General features: G+C 39.7%; 1 protein-coding gene across 15 annotated transcripts in view; it reads right to left on the bottom strand.

Annotated features, from left to right (window-relative positions):
* The window catches only part of fnbp1b (formin binding protein 1b), an 87429-nt gene that overhangs the window by 31370 nt on the left and 40042 nt on the right, over positions 1-16017 (bottom strand). For 7 of the 15 annotated variants that reach the window (XM_085965476.1, XM_085965477.1, XM_085965474.1 and 4 more), the window contains 2 exons: positions 6771-6785; positions 6607-6642 (listed from right to left, as the gene is read on the bottom strand). The exons of 4 other annotated variants lie outside the window; for them this stretch is intronic. In XM_085965476.1, the coding sequence (XP_085821602.1) occupies positions 6607-6642; positions 6771-6785 (51 nt within the window). The remainder of the gene's footprint in view (positions 1-6606; positions 6643-6770; positions 6786-16017) is intronic. 4 more of the 15 variants (XM_085965478.1, XM_085965469.1, XM_085965472.1 and 1 more) reach the window with 1 other exon arrangement.

Raw genomic sequence — 16017 nt, 5'->3', positions numbered from 1 at the left:
CTGCATATGTGTGGACACACGCAATAACCCAAAATGGCCCTTAAATGGCTGATACTTCACAAAGTATAAACATCAGTTGCCACACTGTGAGTGGAGCCAGTGGACAATGCATAAACAATTGAGTTGAAATTTCTTGGGAGTTTTGGCTGTCTCCCACTCTGGCAGAAGCCCATGGAAAACACTGGAGATCCAGCTGTGGTTCCTGATGGGGCACATGCTGTAAATTATCCAAATTTTCAACACTGGACAATATACATCATTACAAAGGCTGTACCACAGAAATGCAAGTGGTCAAAACATCAGCTGCCTATACCCACCAAAAAGAATTTGTCTCCACAGTTGGGGGAAAGCCAAAGAATCCAAAGCAGGTGGAGTGACTACTTTGAGATTAACATAAGGAGAAAACGGAGTGTGGTTTCTTTACTCCCTATTAAGGAAGGTGAATTTTCAAAATCTCTCTTCATACCCTAAAGATACTTTGACTACCCAGACAGAAAAGGATTAAATTAAAAAGTAATGCTGACAAATGACATTCTTTTTATGAATAACATTTTGTAGCACAGATCGAGTGACAATAATTCCAATAACAGTATTGGCTGATTGATTAGTCTTTACTCGATCATGCAAAAATGTTAGTCGATTTTATGCACTCTAAGCCATTAACAAGGAAAATTAATCTGCATATTTCCCTTACTGATGCATGCACTTATGCAAAATTTAATTTAGCCAGTTATAACTTTTCAGCGATGCACATCCTTTGAATTATGTAACCGTCAGTTCTGTTTTTCCTTGAACCTTGCAGCACACAAATATGTTCTTTCACACTGCAAGAAATAATATTCCACAAAATAATGCAGATTCAGTTGACAAGAATATGAATGATTTGAACAACAGGTGTTTTCTAATCTTGCTTTCGTGTCTCCCCTGTGCAAGTGGCTCAGCCTCGATGCATCCTTCGCAGGCTGTAGAGTGCAGTGATAAGAGGATACAAGGAATTTCACATCTTTTGCTGTAGATATAATTCCACATAATGACCATAAGGAGTGACCCTCAGCAAGCAATTCAGAGGAGAATGCAGACTTCTCAGAAATCTGGCTCCATCATTTGTCCGCTTTTAATGCCCCCATTCCAAGGAATTTAAAGCCCTGGAGCAGTTCAGAAGTTGCCTGCTCCTGGGTCAGGTGTCTAAAATTGGGTTTGAGAGAAATGCAAAGGAGGAAAATATAAGTCAGCTACACAAAAATACTCTGCGGATAAGACAGTACTTGCAGAAAAATGCCCATTGTGCTGGTGTGGAGAATTCTAATAATGCTGCCATTTTCAAACAAAGGCACTATACCGGCCTGCATTTTTGTTTCCAGATTCACTTTACTGTTAGCATCTCCAATATAGGGTTTATGAAAACCCATCTGACAAAGTTGAATTCCATCAGGAATTTGGACACAGCTGACCGAATTTAATAGAGATCGCTAAAGGTTTATAATCCTTCACTCCAGTTAAATTGTAGGATGCCGAACTTTCATGTGTACCTCTGGGTACCCAAGTAGCTTGAAAAGGGCTGTAATGAAGGTGTAAGGAGTTAATTAGCAGACCAGAAGAAACAAGTAAAAGCATGACTGGAATCCTGGTCAATGAGCCCAAAGTCATCTTGGCAGAAGGAGGTCCATGTGCACCACACAAATTCTCACACATAAAAGTGATTAATGGTTTGGACACTGGCACATTGTATTCATATTTGTTGTGTATATATCAGTGCATACAGTGCATTAAAAAAATAGGTTTTATTCAAATGAATCCTGAAGTCAAAATGCAAATTGTCCAATTTTAATTTGGATTAATGCTAAATTGAAAGATCCACCCACATTGTACTGCATTCTTTTATCGAAAACATTTTTGGTTTGCATTTCAGTTCCATGAATAGGAGAAGCTAGTGAACAGTCACTTAAGTAACGCTGAAGCTACTGTCAACAATTATTAGAAAGATATGGTTGGAAATGCTGCAGTGACTTCTCAGACATATCATAAGACTGCGGTTTCTTGTGTGAACAGAGGTGTATCTAACAAGAAAGTGAGCAAACTCAAAGCAATTTCCCCATCATCTTTAAGTGACCTTTATTACACTAAAGAAGCTAATTCACCCGTAGCAGTCTGCAGAAACACACTCAATAATTTGAATCAGTTTCACATTAGTGTGTGCAGTGTACAACCAAAGTGTACAAACTTTTAGTTACCCAGTAAGTAGCTTTCGACTGGAGGTAGCTGTGGGTGCCAGGAGGGAGCAACTTTTCAATTCAGCAGGTTAAATATCTTGAACTAATTCAATTCTGTAATATCTCAAATATGTGCTGTACTGTATAAATTCTATATACTGCACTTTACATTCCCACTTCAATTCACAACATAGTCCATCACAGTAGAACATGTAATTTACAATGAGGATTAGTGAAAATCAGTGCACTCAGACTGCAACACATCGGAATGTCTGTTTTACCAAATTCTTCATTTTTATAAAATTATTGCAGTGTGTTCCACCATGATTCTCATAACTTCTATGGTGTCTTTGCAGTGTCGCCTTCATATATGTGGCTGGTAAAGCAATGCAGGCACTAGGGCAGGATCTTTCACAACTTCCATATCTTGGCCAGTTTATTAAGAGATAGATGTTAAATGGAGGCCAGGCATTTCCTCTCAGCCATGGCAGAAAATCAAAACATGAAATCACCTCTGGCCATTAGTACATACAGCCCAACAGTGATAGAAAGCTCACTTGTCTGCCCACTTGGCTTGCTACATGGTATGGAATGGGGGAAAGAGAGCCCCAAAAGATAGTGGGCAGGAATAGTATAAAAAGGTGTTGTATTCAGGTAAACATAACTGTCCTACAGTATTTGTAAAGCAGGCGTTCGAAATCCACTGCTTTGAGTCAATGTAATAATTTAAGACGGAAGCACCTTTGTACTGGTTTTAAAGTTATTCCAGAGCCTAAGTATTTACATATATGTTCCTTAATTTAGTGCCAAAGGTTTAGCTTCACAGTAAATTCCAAAAGATACGCTATTTACTAATATTGTGTGTCGGAAATGTCCTTCAGTTTTGTCCTATTGAATTCTCTGCTGGAATTCATCTTTAGCAATTCATGGAAAGTCAGCTATGTAGCAATTTGTGTGGAAGGAAAGGACTACACATTTTTAAAGCTGTAAATTATTTCAGTGCTCACAGGATTATTTAAATGGAGTAAGGGCGGTACAATGGCCGGAATTTTCTTCGGGGAGGTGGGTTGGGGTCCAAGGCAGGCGAGAAACCCGGGAGGCCAGGTTTCCCCGCAGGCCCTGCTTTAAATGCAAGGCCTCAGTTTCCCGCCCGCAGCCAGCCAGTTGCGTGGGGTCGGTCCGGGGGAGGGATCGCGGGGTCAGGTATCGGCGGGGGGTGGGAATCGGGAGGGTGGTGTGTCAGCAGTCGATGGAATCAGGAGGGGGTCAGGCAAGCAGGAGGGGGTTTGGCAATCTGCAGAGAGGATTGGCTGGGGGGGGGGGGGTTGCAGGATCGGCAGGCAATGGGGGTGGTCGGGGATTGGAGAGGTCAGGGATCAGCAGGCAATCAGGGATCGCGGTGGGGTGGGGGTGGAGAAGAGATTAGGGATCGCGGAGGGTGGAGGAGATCGAGGGGTAATCAGGAACTGCGGGGGGTGGGAAAAATCGGGGGCAAGTGAAATTTGAGATCGCGGGGGGGGGGGGGGGGGGGGGAATCTGGGATCGCCATGGGAGGCGGGAAGGTCGCGGGGTGCGGGGGTAAAAATTGGGGAAGGGATCGGGGCTCGCGGTGTGGGGGGGGGGGTGGAGAAGAGAATCTGGGATCGCCGTGGGAGGTGGGGAGAAAATAAATTGGGGATCGCGGGGAGGGCGAAGAATCAGGGACGGCGGGGTGGGGGTTATTGCAGATGTCTGGGGGGCATCGGGCGACCGTGGGGCTAATCGGGGGACTGCGGGGAGATTGGGGATCGTGGGGGTAAATCGGGGACCACTGAGGAGGAGCAAATTGGTTGACTGCTGGGCGTAATCGGGGACCGCTGGGGGCGAGGGGGGGGGGGGGGGTGGGGGGGTGTAAATCGGGTCCGTGGGGAGTATTGGGGACCACAGGGCGGGGGGTGGGATGAGTGGGCGGATGATCGAGTCCGGCCACCGGAGGATCATGCCAGCCTCACCATCGTTTTTGGGGAGGATGGGGTGGGGGGGCGGGGGGGGGGGGGTAGTGGGACAGAGGCGAGGTCTGGGAAAGCGATCGGAGGCCTCGTCGATGGGGGGGGGTCTCAAATCGCGGAGGGTGGGTTAGGCAGGGACACTGGATCCAGGAAGTAGGTGTAAAGCCACTTACCTCCTGTATGCAGCAGTCCCCACTCTGTTTTACTGCTGGGTTTCACGAATTGTGTGAAACCCATCCCCAAGCAGTTAAATTCAAAATGGATGGGAAAATTGAGGCTTCCAGCCTCATTAGAATATTTAAATTGAGATAACGCCCCCTGGTAGCGGTTTGGTTGTCCGCCCCTGGCAAAACCGGAAGTGGATGGGATCTAGGCGGGAATCCCATTTTTAACAAGTTAACTGCCCCCACGCTCCAAACCCACCCATTTTTATGGGAAAATTCCAGCCAATGTGTTTTAACACTTCCTCCCGAAAGCTGGATGCATATAAAACCATAATAAATAATCATTTAACACTTTACAAGGCTGAAACAAGCTTTTTCTTTGAGTTAAGCATTTAGTTTAATGGTGAATTTTCGCATTCTTTTTCTCCACTTGACACCACGAGGATTTTAGAGCTGCGTTATATGTGAAAGTCTCAAAGCTGCAGCATCCCTTCTAGCTTCCTGAAGAGGTTCACTTTGGGCTTTGGTCTCACCTCAAAGAAATACTTCCATTCAAATATCTGTCCTTTTACCAAAGTAAAAATATTTACCTTAAATGGAAAGAAATGTTCAAAGAAAGATTTTCAAAACACAGACGAGCTCGTCCCAGATGAAGTAATAGTGAACAAGGTCAATTTGGAATATGTGTTTTTTGAATTTGAGAAAATGAACTAATTCTGCAGTACAGTACTTTCTTTTTTGGATAGCCTGAATTTAGCTTTAGGGAATGAGTTACCATATTTCTAAAGAATACCATTCTTTTGAGAGTATTATACAAAAAATGTAATGTACTGAAGTGTTTGGTAGGAGTATCAGAATAATATAAACCATATTTATCGAAAAATTCTCCAAACTAGCAATAGCATATTCTGTTTTAACTACTTTTCAAAAATGAAAGGCTAAATTAATTTTGGAGGTTCAATGCTAGTGCAGTGAGTAATACTGTTATTATTTTCATCCACCAGCAGTTTGTCAGTAATTCAGACAATAATCCTCAAAACAAATACAGCCACTTATTTTACAACATGCATTTAAAATTCTGACAGCTATTGGGATAATATGAATAATACAAGAGCATAACTGAGATTCAAGCCACATCAGATTGAATACATGGAATCATTTTTTGCTAGAATATAGAATGCTTGCAATTTCCTTTTAACTCTGTGACCTGGGTTGAAATCCGGTGTAATCTCCTCAGATATAAGATTGCTCCTTATATGACATGACTTTAGCGATCTCATCAGTTCTTTGAGGGTGAATCCATAGCACAAAATTGCACAGAATTCAATAACTCATATTAAGGGATATGTATTTTCCTCAGTGTATAAAATCAAAGGAAAAAAAACTAACCTAGATTCTTAAGGATGGTTTTAAAATAATTTTTCTTCAACTTTATACAAACAGGAAAATAAAAGTTGCCAGTGATGCTGCAAGAATATTCTGAGTAGGAAATAGAAATGTCACCTGAGGTAGTATGGGTACTCTTAAGGATGGGAGTCAAAACACTGTATTGGGGGAAATAGAGACACAGCAAAGTGTGGCCGATCTGATCTGGGAGCACACGATGTTGATACTGAATACAAAAGCTGGAAACAGTTCCGTTCTCCAGTACTGACGTCCGTCAACTTAAGAACAGTGCAAAATATCTCCAAAATAAATATATTTACTAAGTGGCCTTGGGAACGTTGAATACATACATGGCATGGAGGGCTTCTCAAAAGGTCCATCAGTGACAAGGCAAAGGATTTGTATGATACAGGCCTGAGAACATACCACAGCATCAGCACACATTGTTGGTTACTGCTCTGCCTTCATGGAAACACACTAATTTTTAGAAAAGTCATAAGCATGCTGGTTTTGCAATACTTGCATGCATTGTGAACTTGGAATATAGAAAATATTCTGTGATGATCCAAGTTCAATATAGCCCACTTGTGATTATTCGCAGGTTATGCGCTTGGGCCAATATAGAATATTGTCCATAATCCACAGCAGCCTACATGTAGACAACTAAAATAAACAGAATATAGGCAGAATTATTCTGATACTCTTGAAATTACCATACAAAATGCGTACAAATTATTTAGTTTATTAGCATCATAAATCAGGTGCATGAAGACCAATAGAAAAAGAGGTTGCACTTTTAATTCCGCAATTGTGTTAATTGATTAAAGTTTTGATTAAAACAAAGATATCAGTGATCACCTCAATTAGATTCCAGACCTGTGTATTCAAAGTTTTCTGACAAAACAAAACAAACATGGACAAAAGACAACAAAAAAATTGTTCAATTAATTTCACAAGTGGTTAACAAGGTTGGTAAATCATATTAGAAGTGGAACAGACACACAAAATGCCACATTGCTTACCAGTTTGAGAGAAAGCTTCACGCAAAATTGGAGAGGAAAGAGAAAAAAAACAAGTGACAAGTCAATAGAAAACGATTACTCATTTGTAAACTCTTAACGATAAGAATTATCTGCACTGAATGAACATGGTAGGGTTATAGTGAACCTGGTTCATAAGGAAGCCATTTTAAAATGTGAGGATGTGAAAACTACAGTATTTCTGTGCCGTAAAAAAAAGTTGTACAATATTATCAAGTGTAAGGCTTTAACAGTGCAATATAGGAACATGAGAAAGCATGGAACAAGTCCTGTTAGTCCATCAAGTCTATTCCTACTACAGGCCATGTACAATCCACTCTACTATGGACTCTGCCCAACCCATTTTACCTTCAGAGGCATGATTCTACAAAGTTTCTACCTGCACCCCAAAACGTAAACCAAGCAAGATTCTAAGATATCAATCTAACTTGCATCCTTGCATTCACTGGCACATTTTCATAGTCTCAGTGGCTCAGGAACTGCAAATCAAATCTCATCTCTCTATGTAATTACATCCCTAAATCCCATTCCCAAAGCAGATATTCGCCCAGGCTTTCTGAAAGGTGCTAATCAACATCTTCAACTTTAGCTACAACCACACAAATATTTTGTAAAATTAGAAGTGACACGATAGCACTCCAGGTGCAACTGGAAATTTATTCTGATGAAAGTTTATTAGTGCAATGTAAACTGGTAACTCAGTGTTCATATTCTCTGTCACAACCACTATTCTGGCGTTACAGTAGATGCTTCCGTATCATTAAGCAATTCAACTGCCTTCAGTATTTAATATACCCAACAGAATATCTAATGGAAAATGTGCAATAGCTATTTATAGATCACTAATTAGGATCACCACCACGTTTGCTCCTTTGTTGCTTGTGAGCTACAGAGTGATCCTTGCCAGTGAAACAGAAAAATGATATTCTTTCCTGTTACTTATTCTCTATTCCCACACTGTGCTGTAAGGGCACTACACCATTGTGTAAATTCCAGAGAGCTCCTTCTCATTTTTGATCATTTCCATACTTGACTTTGAAGTGCACCATCAAGACGTATGTGGTCTTTTATAAGAAATGAAGCCTTGACTTGTAGTGCACTACTTGTGGCGTGACCAATGGCAAAGTAACAGATACATGATGATTGATTAGGAGACTGCAGACTATTTTACTGCATTCCATGACAATGTGGTCATGGGTGCAAGTTTAAATTTGCAAGTACAAATGATTGGAATGAGGATATTGTTCCACTGGTGCCATATCACAGTTTTTCTAGTGTACTATAACCATAATTTATGAGCACCACAGGCACACACGAGATAGGAAAGTCTTTCCCACCAATGAAAAATGTTCAAAAGGTTCAAAAATGTAGAACATTTTAATTAATGTTCTAACCACTGCTGAAATGCAAGTCTATGGATGTTCCCAATTTTACTTTGTAACCAGACTGCAAAGAGTACCACTCTAATTAAACAAGTCAAACAATGATGGGCCACCTTGCTTCCATATGGTGCTCCATTCACCAGCCTGGCTAAAAGCTAAAGACATTTAATAAACAGAGCCAAGCAAATTTGAGTGATGGGCAGCCCTGGGAGTAAAAGTTCAATTCAAACTTTCATTTTTACAGTCAAAGTGCTTAACTTCTAGAGCTACGATCTTGCTGTACCACTGTTTCTACTTTAACTGCATGGGATTATTCGTTTTCGGAGCATTGACACTTTCAGTAATGTACATAGTATCTGATATAAAAAAAAAAATAATGCAGCAATCATCAAAGAGGAATTTAAGTCATTTTTCAATGTGCTTCACAAACATCAATGTTTTAAAAATAGACACTCAGATCTAAGGAATAAGAGCTGGATGGGCTGAATGGCATTTACTTGTTTCCCATGTCCTTATGGTCAGAGATTTACAGTTTTAAACTATATAGTCACTAATGAAAGCCAACATATTAATTACATAGAACAAAGAATATTTGTTTGGGTGTCACAAACTTAACTGGCAAAATCACATTATTTACATTCCAATGACATAACAGAATGGCCACCTTATGAACCTTAGCCCAGAACAATGAAGATGCAACAAAAGCTTTTCTAACAGACATAAACTGCTTTGCACAACACAAACACAAAAGCTTCACATTTACTGCACTCTGTATTTCAGACCCTGCGGAAAAACTATATGGCATTCTAAATCAAACTTCAGCTAAACTAAACTCTAGTACTGATTATGAAAAAGTACACTTCTTTCTTTTGGAGTGGAAACATTTAATTATAAACAGGAAACTGAAATGCCAAAATAATTTTTTTTTTATATCCAATACTAACTATACTAAATAAAATTCAAGTGAATAAAATAAATCAAGTTAAGCTTTTCAAACTGGCAATCTTCTTATACGGATAATTCAAATGAGACTTTCAGAAAAATTAATAAAAGGTTCAGTATTAAACCAGGTATTTAAAACAGAACCAAAAAAGAAATCAAACTATAATTAATGAAATCAAAAAACAGAATAGAATTGAAATCAAGGAAACTAGGGATGGGCAATAAATGCTGGCTGAGCCAGTGGCTCCCATCATTCAGAGAATGAATGAATTGAAAAAATTGCAAAGTTTGGTAAGTATTCAAATTATAAATAACTAAAAATGTTACTTTACACTGTCTACATCTTCTGGTATTAGAAAATATTGCACATTCAACACAAAGCATTTATTCTGGATTCAAAACTTGATTAACTTAATTTGAATATTTAAATAAAAAATTATAAATTTTCCTGTGGTTTATGTAAGGCTCAAATACTGATATTTATATTAAATTATTACTGTAAAATATTACTAATGTTAGTGTATTACTTTAGAAGAAAAGGCTGCATTTATAAAATAGCTCTGGGATTAGCAGCAACCTTGAAGTTGTTTACATGCTATTCTAAGTTTTACAATTACTTTTCAACAATGGGTTTATTTATGATCTAAAATCCTCTAACTACAGCTACAAAACTCAGAGTTGTTAATTAATGCCCCAAAAGCATAATCTATATCAGCATGCTTTCTTAACAGTTACAGGGTACACTGACAACTGTGCATGAGTATTTGCTCCCATCCGTTGGAATTTTTTTCATCCCTCTTCAGATTTCTCCTTTTGCTTCCCTGCACCATCATTCCCTGGCTGAAAACAGGGGTAGATACATGTTCTTTGGTCTCGGTTTGTAGATATGAAGAGTCCAGCTATTCAATTATATGGATTATAAACTGGAAGATCAAGGTACTGACATGCACCCCCAATTCCCCATAAGGTTCAACCCCTTATTTCAGTGAAGGGATCTATGTGAAGTCCCAAGTGAAATACTTCCCCAAAGGGAGGGCAAATTAACTTGAATTGCTTTTATGTACTCCATCGCATTGTTATATCTGTATGGTACTCGTGTTGGCTGAGTTTCATCCCAACTCCTTGCAAGTGCTACTCAGCCCCATAAATCGGATTGCAATTTATTGTTGGCTGGACTGTTCAGATTTCTGGCAGTGATAGATTGTAGATGATCTCAATATTTTCATAAAGAGTGACTTCATTCGTTTTCCACAGGAATTAGGGAGCCCCGCAGTTTGAAATAGACATATCCTTTTATGGACCATGTCCCACATACCCATACACATACCCAGAAGCAGAAATGGTTCAATATAAACTGAAGACTCAATTTCCATCTGTGCACTTATATTTCAGTGGGTAATTGGCGAGGTGGAATATATACGAATCAGCCTTTTGACTGCCTCAGTTAATGTTACTTTGATTAAAATAAGTAAATACACTTTCTTTTTCTTGAAAGTAGATCTATATCTCACTTTATGCCATGTATGCGGTTACGGGAAGAACTGAATAACATGGTGAACTGGTACCTGCAATATCAAAAAGAAACCCACTGGTACCTGCAATATCAAAAAGAAACCCACTGGCACCTGCAATATCAAAAAGAAACCCACTGACACCTGCAATATCAAAAAGAAACCCACTGGCACCTGCAATATCAAAAAGAAACCCTCTGGTACCTGCAATATCAAAAAGAAACCCACTGACACCTGCAATATCAAAAAGAAACCCACTGACACCTGCAATATCAAAAAGAAACCCTCTGGTACCTGCAATATCAAAAAGAAACCCTCTGGTACCTGCAATATCAAAAATAAACCCACTGGTACCTGCAATATCAAAAATAAACCTACTGGTACCTACAATATCAAAAAGAAACCCACTGGTGCCTGCAATATCAAAAAGAAACCCACTGGCATGAGCTTAGCTCAGCTGCTTAGCTCAGCTGCCCACAAATCTTTAATATTTGACCCAAGTCCAAATTACCTCTAATCCATGCATATAAAATGTTCCTAACATAACAGAAAAACACTTGTGCCAATGACATCTACTTCTTCATATAAAACACAGGCAAGGCTTCTTCACACACCATCTTTTCTCCATGTCCCCCTCCCCTCTTAAATTTATGTTTATGATTTTTTTTCTGCTCTTCCAAAGAGTGGGATATTAAAGCTGGGAAATTAAACTTTCCACTTTAAGCATGCAGTGATAGTATCAACTATTCCCAGGTCAGATACAGCAAGCTAAATGCAGAGTAAAGCATCAATAATGTATCTCTACCCAGCCTCATTAGTATTCGTGGTACCCTCCTTTTGAGGGGGCATTCATTGGTATTTATCCTGGTGGCATTGCGCTCATAACCAGTGCCTCTATTGGGCCAGATTTAAAATAGAATGTGCGAGGTATGCAGTGTGTTTCTTGAAGAAGAATACTCTTGCTTCACATCAGTATATTTTTCAATTTCCACATCAACCATACTATGGTGTCTCCATGAGATTCAGAATTTAGTTCCAATTTGCACTGCATTATGGACTAGGACCCACTAGCAGCTGAGGTGATTGTCAAAACACATTCCACATAACATACTTATGACTGACAGAAGACTTCTGTGCTACTAGTCCAGAATAGTCACTCCATGAGCTTCATACTGAATCACTAACAGCCTAAGTCCAAATCACACCCTCCCAAAAAAACTCCAGAAACTGACCAAAAAAAATGGCATTTTTCTTTTGCGTTGAAACAAGTGCAGAATGTATGAATAGGATACAGAAATCAGTGAAGCAGATTGTTTCTCTCAATTTTTTCACTCCTCTCCTGAAGCCCTAAATCATGCTGGGGCCTGGTTCCACGACCCCACTGTTCCCCTTGTAACTGACACAAGTGGCATACTTCATCTGTGAGCCTAGACAGTGAATAGCAGCAGGTAGTTGAGTATGGGTGACATCACAGCCTAGAGCTGTTCTCAACATCTGAACATGTACACTTTCCATCTGGGGTCACTGGACAACGATAAGAAAAAGGCTGATTTTTCTTCTCTATAATTCAGTTGTAGGACATGCTCCTCTAATTCTGGCCTCTTGACTTTCCTCAATTTTAATCGCTCCACCATTGGTGGCCGGGTCTTCAGCTGTCAAGACCCTAAGCTCTGGATTTCCTTCCCTCAACCTCTCTGCCTCTCTTTCCTCCTTTAAGACGCACTTTGACCAAGCTTTTGGTCTTCTGCCCTAATATCTCCTATGTGGCTCAGCGTCAAATTTTGTTTTATAACACTCCTGTGAAGCGCCTTGGGACATTTTACTACATTAAAGGTGCTATATAAATACAAGTTGTTGTTGTTCACATGAAATACATTCAACTTCCCAACTCAAAAACAAGCAGTAGCTCAATGTACATTAGCTTTCTCAATTTTGTTATTTTTGTATTGTGATAAATCACTCAATTAACATGCTTATATTGTAAAGTATTGTTTACTGAGAATTAAAGATTGATATAACTCAACAAAATGCCTTCTAAATTGATGTATTTATATACAATATCCAAATAGGAAAGCTATATGTGGGATTCAGGGCTATGCTAGTCTCAGCTGGGGCAGTAATAGGTATGCTACAATTAGCCTCACTACCCTTGGGCTAAGGAGGATGTCGTGCTCCTCTTATATCGGGTGAGGATAGTTTGGGCTTGGCTGTGCGGACCTCCACAATCCAACAGCCTGCTGTCACCTGTCCTGATAGCTCCTTATTTTGGCTCAGTGTCAACTTTTGTTTGATATTCACTCCTGTGAAGCACCATGGGACATTCTACTATTTTAAAGGTGCTATATAAATGCAAGTTGTTGCATTAGGCTGTTAGTGATTCAGTATGAAGCTCAATGTTCATTTGGGCGAGGTACTAGAGGGGTGACCAACATACAACAACAACTTGTCTTTATAGAACGCCTTTAACGTAGTAAAACGTCCCAAGGCGCTTCACAGGAGTATTAAGACCAAAAAATGTGACACCAAGCCACATAAAGAGAAATTAGGGCAGGTGACCAAAAGCTTGGTCAAAGTGGTAGGTTTTAAGGAGCGTCTTAAAGGAGGAAAGAGAGGTAGAGGGGTTTAGACAGGGAATTCCAGAGCTTATGGCCTAGGCAACAGAAGGCACGGCCACCAAAGGTTGAGCGATTATAATCAGGGCTGCTCAAGAGTGCAGAATTAGAGGAGCGCAGATATCTCGGGGTGGGGGCGGTTGTGGGGCTGAATGGGGTTACAGAGATAGGGACATCTCAACATCTGAACATGTACACTTTCCATCTGGGGTCACTGAATAACACCAAGCAAAAAGCGGATTTTTCTTCTCTATAATTCAGTTGTAGGACATGCTCCTCTAATTCTGGCCTCTTGAGCATCCTCAATTTTAATCGCTCCACCATTGGTGGCCGTGACTTCAGCTGCCAAGGCCCTAAGCTCTGGATTTCCCTCCCTCAGCCAAGAATCAATGCCTTGAGAAGAGGACGAAACACAATGAAAAAGCTGCATTTTTGGTCCTCATCATCTGACTGGTTATTCAAATCTAAACCAATGATCAATGTGGCAAGATTTACAAGATTTTTGTCAGGGTAGAGATTCGCTGAGGATTTATTTTCTAATGTTTTACATTAACCGTCTAAAATTTATAAAAGGTCTTAAAGTAAGTGTTTTTAATTGAAAGAGAAAGTTAGATTTTTTCTTTTTTTCTCCCCCTCTTTAGATCCTCCACGCCCTATTCCCTGGTATATAGAAGGCATAGTCACTAAGTCCCCAGCTGCAAGGTGTGTAGCTGAGTCCCAAGGTGACTTGCCTATTTTCCACTCTTGCCTGTGGGAAAGCGACTATCCTCTGTTCAATACCACTAAGTACAACATGGTTGAGATGGGCATTTTAAAAACACAGGCATTCAAAGAGGTGAGTCTATGTCCTACCATAGTATAGTGCAGCATGTTACACCACCAGCATGTTCAACCATTTAAAAAATATGCACATATACATTTTAATACAGTTTTTTCGCTATGAAAGCATGCTAATGAGACCATTACCTGGGAACATTAATTTAATACAACACTGATTTAGGTTTAGTTTCTTTAAATAGTTAATCTTCTAACAAGCAAGAATGATCTTATAGCTTTCAACAACCAACAATGAGAAACACAAAATCACAGCCTTATGGTTTATTGTACTCAGCCTGCATCAGCTTCTCAGTATAGCTTTAGCAAGCATCTACTCTACAGATAATTATGATGGGATCTGGAGCCACAAGATGCAATAACACATAACAATGAAGCAGCAAGTCCATGTGTTATTGTGAATTCCAGTCAGTAACCCCACTTACACAAATAGATTTACCTTGTTGCAGTAAATTGTTCATGCTTGAGCTAGAATTAAAACTTTATTTAAAAAAGAGTTTGGATATAGAGATCTCTTCAAAATTCTTCTTAGAGATACAACATGTTCATGGTGCATTTTAGTTTAGTTTTGCAGCTTTAATGTTTTTTTTATTTTACATTTTGTGCAACATTTGCCTATTAGCAATAATGATGAGGTTAACTGCTGCAAAGAAAGCGCTCTGGTGATACCAGAGAAGAAAGCAATCTCTGCATTTACTGTTATTGTGTCCTTGCATTGCTGGGACTGATCTGCAAATTTTATTTGATATTTTCCACCAGCAAAATCAACTGGCTTTGAAAATAATTAATTCAACTGAACAGCAAAACCCTGCCATTTGTTCTGCGCTGTTGCCTTCTGGACTTTGGTTAATTGAGATTTTAAAAAAGTATAGTATTCTAGGTGCAAGCAAAACTGATACAAGATGATCCTGCTCAGACCAGCCTTTGGTATCTCCCCATATCTCTTCATTTGTCAGTTAACTATTTCTGCCTCATCTCGTGTTGCAGCCCACTCTCAAACCAGGAGCTTCAAGTTACTGGTGGCACGCCCATGCTCATCAAGGTTAACGTTACCCTGGAACAGACTGTGCAGTGCAATGGTCATTTTACCTCACAAAATACAACACACACAAGCACATGCACGGGCCCAACTGGAGCATTTTTAAACAACAGTCCGAATATTTGAGGACTTTGCGGGGGTGGGGTTAGTGGGAAATTCAGAAATTTAAATTATGTGTCTCCAAAACGATACCATTCATTTCTCGTAACAAATGATTACTCGTCCAGATTTACAGTAGGGAGCGAGGTCCCTTCTTCAATAAGATCTTTAAAATTATGAAGGGGTTTGATAGGGTAGATGTAGAGATGTTTCTACTTGTGGGGAGTACAAAACTAGGGGCCATAAATATCAGAGAGTCGCTAATAAATTCAATGGGAATTTAGAAGAAACTTCTACGCCCAGAGAGTGGTTAGAATGTGGAACTCGCTGCCACAGGGAGTAGTTGAGGCGAATAGCATAGACGCATTGAAAGGGAAGCTAGATAAGTACAAGAGGGAGAAAGGAATAGGATATGTTGATGGTGTTAGATAAAGTAAGGCAGGAGGAGACGCGTGTGGAACATAAACATTGGTATAGACAAGTTGGGCGAATGGCCTGTTTCTGTGCTGTAAAGTCTACGTTCCTTTCTTTTACCTCTTCACATCCCTTTTTCTTTCATACCTGCCTTTCTATAATACCTGATTTTTATTTTAAATTTGGTAGTTTAGATCTTTGTTCCTTCATATACATGAAACTACTGTCTAAGATATATAAAGTGGTTTCACCTATGTTGATGAACATAGAGCATACCACCATTTTAATGTGTGTCAACAGACCTTAGCACAAATGAATGCATTATCAGGTGTGCTAACGTGCTTTCAGAACAAGGAAAAAGGGGCAGCAACTGCTACCATTTGGACTTATATATCA

The sequence above is a fragment of the Somniosus microcephalus genome, chromosome 23 (assembly GCF_052327205.1).
Source record: "Somniosus microcephalus isolate GS21.2 chromosome 23, FLI_Smic_1.0, whole genome shotgun sequence".
Lineage (NCBI taxonomy): Eukaryota > Metazoa > Chordata > Chondrichthyes > Squaliformes > Somniosidae > Somniosus > Somniosus microcephalus.
Note: the sequence above shows the minus strand (reverse complement) of the source record. Positions and strands in the feature narration are given on the sequence as shown.